At 41.6% G+C, this 11,637-nt stretch overlaps 1 protein-coding gene across 3 annotated transcripts in view; it reads left to right on the plus strand.

Moving 5' to 3' along the window:
• Positions 1-11,637, plus strand: part of si:ch1073-83n3.2 (uncharacterized) — a 173,723-nt gene that overhangs the window by 23,397 nt on the left and 138,689 nt on the right. For all 3 annotated transcript variants that reach the window (XM_063059844.1, XM_063059843.1, XM_063059842.1), the window contains exon 4: positions 2,967-3,078. In XM_063059844.1, the coding sequence (XP_062915914.1) occupies positions 2,967-3,078 (112 nt within the window). The remainder of the gene's footprint in view (positions 1-2,966; positions 3,079-11,637) is intronic.

The following is an 11,637-nucleotide window of genomic DNA, read 5'->3' on the forward strand; positions in this document are numbered from 1 at the left end:
CCAAGTTTGGGGTCAAGACTTGTGACTCATTGCGCACAAGTAGCACATTAAATCTGAAGCTCCTGTTTGCTTTGTGTGGCCCTCAAACAGTTCACCAAACAAGCATCAGTGAGTGACTCATGGTTAACAGTTGTTTGATTAACCTACCGTGCTAAATATTATGACTGCAAGTGGTTGAAGTTTTGCTTTGCTCTTCACACTGAGGAACCTTATCTTGAAGACCCAGGTTTAGTCCTGACTCCCAGTGCTGTCTCGTGGAGTTTACACATTCTCCCTGTAAACATGCTCCAGTTTCCTCCCACAATGTGATCATTCTATGGCTGGACGTGCAAGAGACTGAGTGCCAAAGCTTTTAGACATTACATTGTAGGATTTGATCTAAAGTTGAAGAACAATAAGTCAATAAGTCATAGAAACAGAATTAGGCTGTTTGGCCCATCAAGTCTGTTCTGTTCTGCCATTCATTTATGGCTCAAAAGATAACCAGTCGCCCATTATCCATCCTGCTGCAGATGTGCCTCCAGCCCTACTGCCTTCTAAATTTGTATACATCTGTTCTGCAAAATTTTGTCCAAAGCCTTCTAAAAGTCCATAAGTATATCAATCAGTATGGGAATTAGTATTAGAATTTATTTTATTTCTTGCAATATATTACTCACAACATAAGGGAGTAAATACCTTTATGTTGCGGCTCCATTGCAATGTACAAGTAACAAGGAAGGGAAATGTGGGAGGAATCAAAGCAGTCAAAGAATATGACTAGGGGAGCCAAAAATTGTATGCCTTTAACATTATGCCACTAACATAACAGCTACAGCTTTCTCTGTTTGATAGTCCTCAATTAACTGACTGCCTCCAGTTGTCAGATTGATATTCCTTTTTAAAAATAAAAGTTTTGTAACATTAAAAACTTAAAAGAGGATTGTCCACTTTTCAACTCCTAGTGATCCAGGATGCATCCTGCCTAGGAGACATGAATAGTCTGAAATAAAAATAGGAAATGCTGGAAATGCTTTTTGTGGAAGAAGAAACTGAGTTAACATTTCAGATAAGATACCCTTCATTAGTTCCCAGTTAAGGCTATAAGACCATAAGACGTAGGAGCAGAATTAGATCTTTTGGCTCATCAAATCTGACCCACTATTCCATCATGGCTGATTTATTATCCCTCTCAACTCAATCTTTTGCCTTCTTCCCATAACCTTTGATGCCCTGACTAATCAAGAACATACAACCATACAACAATGTACTTACCTTACATTGGGTTAGTTATACCCATTGACTTAGGTTCCATGGCTCTCTGTAGCATGAATTCCACAGATTCACCACCCTCTGGCTAAAGAAAGTCCTCCTCATAGACCATAAAACTATAAGATATGGGAGCAGAATTAGGCCATTTGGCCCATCAAGTCTGCTCTGCTACTTCATGGCTGATTCAATTTTCCTCTTATCCCCAAACTCCTGCCTCCCACCCCCCCCACGCCCCGTATCCCTTCATGCCCCGATCAATCAAGAATCTATGAACCTCTGCATTAAACATACATAAAGACTTGGCCTCGGCACCTGCCTGTGGTAAAGAATTCCACAGATTCACCACACTCTGGGTAGAGAAATTCCTCCTCATTCTGTTCTAAAAGGACACCCCTCTATTCTGAGTCTGTGTCCTCTGGTCTTAGACTCCCCCGCCATAGGAAACATCCTCTCCATATCCACTCTATCAAGGCCTTTCACCATTTGATAGGTTTCAATGAGGTCACCCCTCATTCTTCTGAATTCTAGTGAATACAGGCCCTGAGCCATCAAACACTCTTCATATGACAAGCTGTTCAATCCTGGAATCATTTTTGTGAACCGTCTTTGAGCCCTCTCCAGTTTCAGCACATCCTTTCTAAGGGGCCCAAAACTGCTCACAATACTCCAAGTGAGACCTCACCAGTGCTTTATAAAGTTTCAATGTTACATCCTTGCTTCTATATTCTCATCCTCTTGAAATGAATGCTAACATCGTGACTCAACCTGCAATGTAACTTCTAGGGAATCTTGCATGAGGACTCTCAAGTCCCATTGCACCTCAGATATCTGATTTTTTTCCCAATTTAGAAAATAGTCTAGCAAATTGTATGACCATACACTTCCCTTAACTATAGTTCATCTGCTAGTTCTTTGTCTATTCTCCTAATCCGTCCAAGTCCTTCGGCAGATTTCCTGTTTTCTTAACATTATCTGCCCCTCTACCTATCTTCGTATCATCTGCCGACCTGGGCACAATGCCATCAATTCCTTACAAAGGTATTAGATCTTGTATATTAACTTGGGTTCTCTGTCCACAGATGCTGCTTAACCCGCTGAGTATTTCCAGTAATTTCTGTTTCTGTAGATTTTTCGACTTTCATTTATGACAACTTTTTTTCTGAGGACAACTAATGTTTCAAATCCATTGGTATGTTGCACTTTGTCTCAAAACTTCACAGCACTGTATTTGATTCATTCTATTGACTTGAGAAGGATGAATTTAGTAGACACAGGTGAGCTAATGATAGTGTATACTGTGGCACTCGCCTATGCCACCAGACAGGGGAAATATACCTCAGCACTGCCCTTTTTCAAGCAATCAGCAGATCAGGCAGCATCTGCAGAGAGAAACATGTCTGAAACCTTCATTGACCTGGAAACTGAAATGTTAACTCTGTTTTTTTCTCTTTATGGATGCTGCCTGACCTGCCAAGTGTTTCCAACATTTTCTGCTTTTATTTCAGACAAGTCTTATATGGATGAGATGCAAGTAGAGATGTGAATTGGAGAGGAATTGGCCACAGGCTTCTTGGATATAGGACTATAGAATTATAAATATCCCAGATCAGTTTTTATATCTCCATCCTTCAATGTAATGCTGTCTTCCCCAGGGCTGTTTCTTTGCCATACTATGAAGCAGCAGCTGACTTGTTTTCTCTTTCTTTGCTTTCTAGTGCTTTTCACCCAGCGTGCCCAAATGTATGATCCATGTTGATAAACAGCGCAGGATGTCCTTCAGAGAGAAGGAGCACATGGCAGGAGAAAAGACATGCCAGCACCATGAAGGTAGAGCTTGTGTTCGTTCCCTCTCTCTCCTCTCAGGTGAATGGTCGTTGAGTGTTCCAGTCTCCTAGGCTCAAACCACACCTCAGATGCATTCTGAGGATGTGGATGCCATTTCAATACTGGTATCTCTAATGTGCCCATATTCATGAAATGTTGCAAACACTCATGTACAGAGAAAAGATACGGTACTGCAAAGGGAAGGGCCTTTCGGCTCACAATGTCTGTCCTAACTATGATGCCAGTTGAAACTGCACATCTGCCTGTACACAGCCTCCTTTCCTGACCTGTCTACCTAACAGCTGTCAATGCCACCACTTCCCCTGCCACTTGTTCCATACTCCTACCAATCAGTATCTAAAGAAACTTGCCACATAAATCACCTTTAAGCATTTCACCTCTCACCTTAAAGTTATGCCATCTCCTCCTATCTATTTATGCCTCTCATAAATTTATAAAGTTCTGTCAAGTCACCTTTCAGTCTCTGATGAGTCAGAGAGAACAATCCAAGGTTGTCCAGTTTCTCCTTATAATTAATACAGTCTAATCCAGGCAACATCCTCTCCTGCACCCTGTTCCAAGGCTCCATAACCTTCCTATAATACGGAAACCAAATCTGCACACAGTATTCCAAATGTGGTCTAACAAAAGATTTATACAATTGCAGACATCCCACCCTGCAAAAACTCATTTCAGGGAGGTATCACCACCATTTCAGGGAGGTAGCATCCCCACCCCCTGCAACCCCATATCTCCCCCCCCCGCCGCCACAGTCGACCTCCAAGGGTGTATGTAATACTTTGTTTAGTGATTTTGTCTAATCAGTAAACCAAGTTGGGTATATGCAGAAAATGTGACATTAAAATATGTACTTATATTATATTATCATGTTTATTCTATTACAATTTTAAGCAAGTCTACAGGGAGTTTGAAGTCATCACGTAGGACATCAATAGAGTAGCTCCTTAGCAGCTAGCCAGCTAGTTTAAATAACGTTAGCTATGCTAATGAACGAATGACACCTGTTAAACTCACCTCAACATGTCTTTTACATTTTAACCCACCATGGGCAATAGAAAAGTCTCTGTTGCAAATAGTGCAGCGAGCAACACTGTCATTATTTTTGAGGTCAACTGTAAAGCCCGCCCACAGAGAAAACTGATAGGTCTACTTAGCAGGGGTCCGCAATCGTTTTTGCACCGCAGACCAGTTTAATATTGACAATATTAAACAATATTGCGGACTGGCCGACGGGGGGGCGGGGGTGTTAATCACAACCGGAATATAGGTGATAAGTCAATCGCATCATAACATTTTAAGTAATGTTTGGATATTAAACACACAGCACATATTTTCCCCATATGAACATATAAAATCATTGCAACACACCAATATCGCTGAATCAGTGGGAGCCCTGGGCTTGTTTTCCTGCAACAAGACGATCCTATCGAGGGGTGATGGGAGACAGCGATACTCGAAGGGGGTTCCTTATGTCCAGTCTATTCCGCAGTTTAGTTTTCGTTGCATTCATTGCAGAAAACCTCACTTCACAGAGATATATTGGAAATGGAAGCAACGTTTTCAGTGCTTCCGTGGCTATCTCAGGATATTCAGCCTTGTCTTTGATCCAGAATGCCGACAGAGATGTTATGTCAAACATACTTTTCAGCCCGCCGTCATTTGCAAGCTCGAGGAGTTGATCTTTTTCCCGCACTGACTGGATGATTCACCGGAGACATTTACTCTTTGCTCGTCGTCTCGGGTCACTGATGATCTCGCGTGCGTTAAAATTCAACAGTGCGTGACAGGGAATGAGGAAAGGTGCAGCTGACTCATATCATTTCATATCGCCAAATCACATTGTTTCCTTGCAGCTCGGTGGTTGGGGACCACTCTTAGCATGAAGAGAGACCAATCAGGATGCTCGCTCTCTCAAAAAAATCTATTTCCGGGATATTGTATATAATTTCCGGGAGTCAGGGAGCCACTACTGAGATGCGGGAGACTCCCGGAACTTCCAGGAGAGGTGGGATGTCTGCAATTGCAGCATGACTTCCCAACTTATGTCAGGAAGTGGAAATGGTTTAAGCGGGTGGTTGGTGTGGACTCAATGGGCTGAAGGGCCCATTGTACTATCTTTCCATCACCATAACTCCATGATTCAGCAGGTCAGGCAGTATCTATGGAAATACAAACAGTTAACATTTCAGTTTTAACATGGAACATTCTGAAATGTTAACTCTTTCTCTCTTCACAGATGCTGTCTAACCTAATGAGTATTCTCTGTTCTTCTCTCTGCAGATACTATCTGACCTGATGAGTATTCTCTCTTCCTCTCTCCGCAGATGCTGTCTAACCCAATGAGTATTTTCTGTTTCTCGATCCACAGATACTGTCTAACCTGATGAGTATTTTCTGAATTTCATTTTTAGTTGTAAATTTACAGTATCTAAAACCTTGTTATTCACATTAACTGAATTGTGCTTGTTTTAATGACTTATATGAGCTCCAATGAAACCGAACTTTGGGAGTTCATCTCAGAAGTGGGTCTGCCAATGATATAATGATGTCTCAGTGAGGTCCACCAAGGAAGTCACACAGTTAAATGGTTCTGGCCATTTTTCAGAAGCCTTTAGGTTCTTGGTTCCATATTTATTAATTTATAATATGTGAAAAGTAGCTAACGGGGCCAGCATTTATTGTGGAGCCTTAATTAACTCTGATGAATCTGGTGATATTGATCCTCAGGTTCTATGAACATTGGCTCGATGGAAGAAGCCAGAGAGTGGTGGTAGAGAATTGCTTCTCTGAGTGGAGGCCTGTGACTAGTGGTGTGCCACAGGGATCAGTACTGGGTCCATTGTTATTTGTCATCTATATCAATGATCTGGATGATAATGTGGTAAATTGGATCAGCAAGTTTGCTGATGATACAAAGATTGGAGGTGTAGTAGACAGTGAGGAAGGTTTTCAGAGCCTGCAGAGGGACTTGGACCAGCTGGAAAAATGGGCTGAAAAATGGCAGATGGAGTTTAATACTGACAAGTGTGAAGTATTGCATGTTGGAAGGACAAACCAACGTAGAACATACAGGGTTAATGGTAAGGCACTGAAGAGTGCAGTGGAACAGAGGGATCTGGGAATACAGATACAAAATTCCCTACAAGTATCGTCACAGGTAGGTAAGGTCGTAAAGAGAGCTTTTGGTATTTTGACCTTTATTAATCAAAGTATTGAGTATAAGAGCTGGAATGTTATGATGAGGTTGTGTAAGGCATTGGTGAGGCCGAATCTGGAGTATTGTGTTCAGTTTTGGTCACCAAGTTACAGGAAGGATATAAATAAGGTTGAAAGAGTGCAGAGAAGGTTTATAAGGATGTTGCCGGGACTTGAGAAACTCAGTTACAGAGAAAGGTTGAATAGATTAGGACTTTATTCCCTGGAGCGTAGAAGAATGAGGGGAGATTTGATAGAGGTATATAAAATTATGATGGGTATAGATAGAGTGAATGCAAGCAGGCTTTTTCCACTGAGGCAAGGGGAGAAAAAAACCAGAGGACATGGGTTAAGGGTGAGGGGGGAAAAGTTTAAAGGGAACATTAGTGGGGGCTTCTTCACACAGAGAGTGGTGGGAGTATGGAATGAGCTGCCAGACGAGGTGGTAAATGCGGGTTCTTTTTTAACATTTAAGAATAAATTGGACAGATACATGGATGGGAGGTGCATGGAGGGATATGATCCGTGTGCAGGTCAGTGGGACTAGGCAGAAAATGGTTCGGCACAGGCAAGAAGGGCCAAAGGGCCTGTTTCTGTGCTGTAGTTTCTATGGTTTTCTATGGTAACATCCAGAATGAGGCATAAAACTTAGTGGTTATGCTTTATTTAGAAGAATAAAAATGAAAATAGTAAAGACAAAAGAAGTCTTGGTTATCTTGTACTCAGACTACAGATATCAGCACATTCCATTGATAACAATTAACCTATAAAATGTCAGATATGGCGTGACATCTGCTGCTGAAAACTTGAGAAGCTTCTAGAAAAATACACATTCAGCTACACTACGATTACTGGAGAATTTACTGAACAATGGCATTTATATAAGTGGTTATATAAAAAATATAAGCAAGCATAGAAACTTTAACTACCAGGAAAATGCTAGTAAAATAACAATTCTGCACCCTAATTCAACACCTCCAAGACACAATAGTTTTCCATGGGTGATTCTGTTGACCAAACGAATGGATTTGAAGTGTTGAGGATGGAGACACAGAGACTGCAGGTTAGAATCTGGAGCAACAAACAATCACCTGGAGGGACTCAGTGGGTCAGGCAGCGTCTGAGGAGACAAAAAAAAAGCCAACATTTCTGGTCCAGACCCTATACCACGCAAGGAAAAATAGAAAATGCTGCAATGCATTTATCAAATCTTGGGAAGGATCCATCAAAGGGACTCTAAACCAGGATTCCTAACCCTTTTTATGCCATGCACCCCTACCATTAACTGAGGGGTCCATGGACCCTGGTTGGAAACCCCTGTCCTAAACATTTACCCTGTCCCTCCCTCCACAGATGTTGCCTGACCAGCTAAGTTCAGCCCCTTCCATTTTTATTTCAGATTTCCAGCATCTGCAGGTTGTCAATTTTCATTCAAGGATGGTCGATTTCCTTTGAATATTGGTGGACCAGATGAAATTTTACAACATGTCAGTAGTTTCATGATCAGAACTAATAGTGATGGCATTTGCACGTTCACAGCTAATTGTCAAATTTAAATCACTCAGCTTGTCAACCTTGTATCACTGATTCAGTAACCCAGATCAAGTAACTCAGTTCCTGTGTGTTTGGCTGAGCTGTAAATCAGAAAACTATTGTTGAAGCCCCTTTCTCAGGAATAATCTAAGACTGTCCTGTAGGATTACTGCATCACCATTCAGAAGTTTATTGAACGGAGGCTCCACCTGCCCTTCTGGGTGGATGTGGAAGATCTCACAGAGCCATTTAAAGTACATCAGGGCAAGTCTTCCCAGTAATCTGGCCAATCTTTGGCTATGTCTACACTACGACAGATAATTTTGAAAATGAATCTTTTTCTCTTCGTTTTCACTCTCTGTCCACACTAAAACGGCGTTTTCATCCCCCCAAAACGGAGATTTTCAGAAACGGTCTCCAGAGGGAATAAATCTGAAAACGCCTAATATCCGTTGCAGTGTGTATGGGGTAATCGGAGCTTTTTAAAACCGTTGTCATGACGTGCCGGAACAGATGGCAGCAGCCCGGCATTTCATTGTTTTCTTCTTCTTGTTATTATTATTATTACTACTTTATTGTCGCCAAACAATTGATACTAGACCATACAATCATCACAGCGATATTTGATTCTACACTTCTAACCTAACAATTTCAGAACAGACGACAACGAGACTGAAGCCAGAAGAGTTAGAAATGTACTCACCAAATACTTTGACCCATAGCTTACTGAATAAATAAGTACAGTCACTTTGCCCTGTTTTCTGTCCTTGCTTGTATGAAGGTGGTTTACCTATTTATGCAAGTACTTCTCTGACAATAGATGTGTAACAGCCTAATGTAACATTGTATGGAAATACAAGATAACACTGATGCAGACATGTTTTATACATTTAACAAGGTGCTTTATTAATGCAACAGAGTTGGTCAGTTTTTCAATGTTCATCGTCAGCCGGGTCATACTGTCCGTGAACTCCCTGTCGGTTGCCTCCAAATGCTCAAGTATTTGTTTTTTTCAGTTTTAAGGCCTCCTGCGCGACAGCCAAAAGCAATTCCTTTTAAGTTTTTCTATTCTGTAACTGGACAAACGCACACTAAGTATACTGTTTCCTCTTCGCTTGTTTTCTGTGTGTCCTGCGCGTGCCCAGTAGAGGAGATTCGCCCAAATATCCGTGTTAGTGTGGACAGAGATAGTTTGAAAAACGCTTAGTGTGTACACCTGCCGTTTTTACTCGAAACCGGCGTTTTCAAAATTATCCGGCGTAGTGTGGACATAGCCTCTGTCTCTCACCCATAGTAGCATTGCCTGTCTGTGGGATCTTGCTGTACCCAAATAAATGGCAATGTCTTCAAAAGACTTCAGTGATTTGACTCACCCTGCATAAATGCAGAAAGATCTCTCTTCATCAGAAACAATATATTGTTCCTAAACCTAACATTAGGACAAGGAATCTAATGGCCTCAGTGCTAGACCTAAATACCTAATCCCCTTAGGAGTCCCCAGCCAAGGCCCCTGTTACCTCGAATGAGCCAATTTATATATTTGCCCTCATCTTAAGCTCCAAATCTCCTACACAGCCACCATCTCCCCAACACCAGACAGGATTCAGACAAATTACACATCTAATTACAATGTTAGACTGCTCCTTCTTCTCATACAAACTGATACTTACTGGGAACTATCAATCAATGACCCTAGTCTAGTGTTAAAAAAAGTAAATAGAATTGGATTAGTGAATAGAAACCTGGGCCAGATCAAAGTGGCATTCGGCAGTGACACACATAGAAACATAGAAAACCTACAGCACAATACAGGCCCTTCAGCCCACAATGCTGTGCCAAACATGTACCTACTTTAGAAATTACCTAGGGTTACCCATAGCCCTCTGTTTTTCTAAGGTCCATGCACCTATCCCAAGAGCCTCTTAAAAGACCCTATTGTATCCTACTCCACCAGCATCGCCGGCGGCCCATTCCGCACACTCACCACTCTCTGTGTAAAAAAACTTAGCCCTGACATCTTCTCTGTACCTACTTCCAAGCACCTTACAACTGCCCTCTCATGTTAGCCATTTCAGCCCTGGGAAAAAGCCTCTGACTATCCACACAATCAATGCCTCTCAGATAGTCCCAGTTGATGTGAGCAATGGGCACAGGCACTGAAATTAAGATCTGGCCCTGACCCCAATCTCAGGCTTGTGGTCCAAACCATAATGGGAGACTATAAATCGAACCCCAACGTACATCCCTACCCCTAATCCTAAAGTGAATGTGCCTCTCTAATAGTAATCCTTTTTTTTACAAACATACAAAGCTTTATTCAATCACAAAATACAAACAAAGGTCAGGGGCTTACAAAACATTAATAATTACAAATTAAACTATCGTTATTATCATCTACAAAGCACTCATTTCCCTGGGAGCCCACCATTCTTGGATATCCTGCACCCACAGTGACTATCTGCTCCCTCTGCAAGGATATCTGGGCACAAATGTAACACAGAGTGCTAATTCTAATCCATTATCCAACACAAACGGGAGTCTTTAACCATAATGTGCATCCCTCACACTAATCCTAACACATGTCCCTAATGCTAATGCTAATGCACATGCCCAGCCTAACACAAACATGCTCCTTTAACCGTAATCAATATGGTTTCCTTGAGGGAAAATCTTGCCTATCAAATCTGTTGGAATTCTTTGAAGAAATACCAAGATTGATAGACAAAGGACAATTGGTTGATGTTGTGTACTTGGATTTTCAGAAGACCTTTGCAAGGTGCCACATATGAAGCTGCTTAACAGGATAAGAGCCCTTGGTATTACAGGAAAGATTCTAGCGTGGATAAAGCAGTGACTGATTGGCAGGAAAGAGTGGGAATAAAGGGAGCCTTTTCTGGTTGGCTGTCAGTGACTAGTGGTGTTTCACAGGGGTCTTGTGATGGGTCTGATTCTTTTTCCATTATATGTCAGTGATTTGGATGATGAAATTGATGGCTTTGTTGCAAAGTTTGCAGACAATACGATATCAGGTAGAGGTGCAGGTTGTTTTGAGGAAGTAGAGAGACTACAGAAGAACTTAGCTTAGAAGATGGGCAAAGAAATGGCAGATTGAATAGATTGTCAGAAAGTGTATGGTCATGCACTTTGGTAGAAGAAATGAAAGAGTTGATTATTTTCTAAATGGAGAAAATACAAAAAAAATTGAGGTGCAAGGGGACTTGGGAGTCCTTGTGCAGGAGTCCCAAAAGGTTAATTTGCAGGTTGAGTCTGTGGCAAATACAATGTTAGAATTCATTTCAAGAGGACTAGAACATAAAAGCAAGGGTGCAATGTTGAAACTTTATAAAGCACTGGTGAGGTCTCACTTGGAGTAATGTGAACAGTTTTGGGCCCCTGCCTTAGAAAGGATGTGCTGAAACTGGACAGGATTCAAAGGAGGTGTTTCACAAAATGATGCTAGGATTGAAAGGCTTGTCATATGAAGAGCATTTGATGTATTCACTGGAATTCAGAAGAATGAGGGCTGGCCTTATTGAAAATTATTGAAAGGTGAACGGCCTTGATTGAGTGGATGTGGAAAGGATGTTTCCTATGGTGGGAGAGTCTAAGACCAGAGGACACAGCCTCAGAACAGAGGGGCATCCTTTTAGAATGGAGATCAGGAGAAATTTCTATAGCCAGAGACTGGTGAATCTGTGGAATTCTTTGCCATAGGCAGGTGTGGAGACCAAGTCTTTAGGTGTACTTAAGGCAGAGGTTGATAGATTCTTGATTGGTCAGGGCATGAAGGACTATGGGGAGAAAGCAGGAGAT

This window comes from Mobula hypostoma, chromosome 10 (assembly GCF_963921235.1).
Source record: "Mobula hypostoma chromosome 10, sMobHyp1.1, whole genome shotgun sequence".
NCBI classification, from domain to species: domain Eukaryota; kingdom Metazoa; phylum Chordata; class Chondrichthyes; order Myliobatiformes; family Myliobatidae; genus Mobula; species Mobula hypostoma.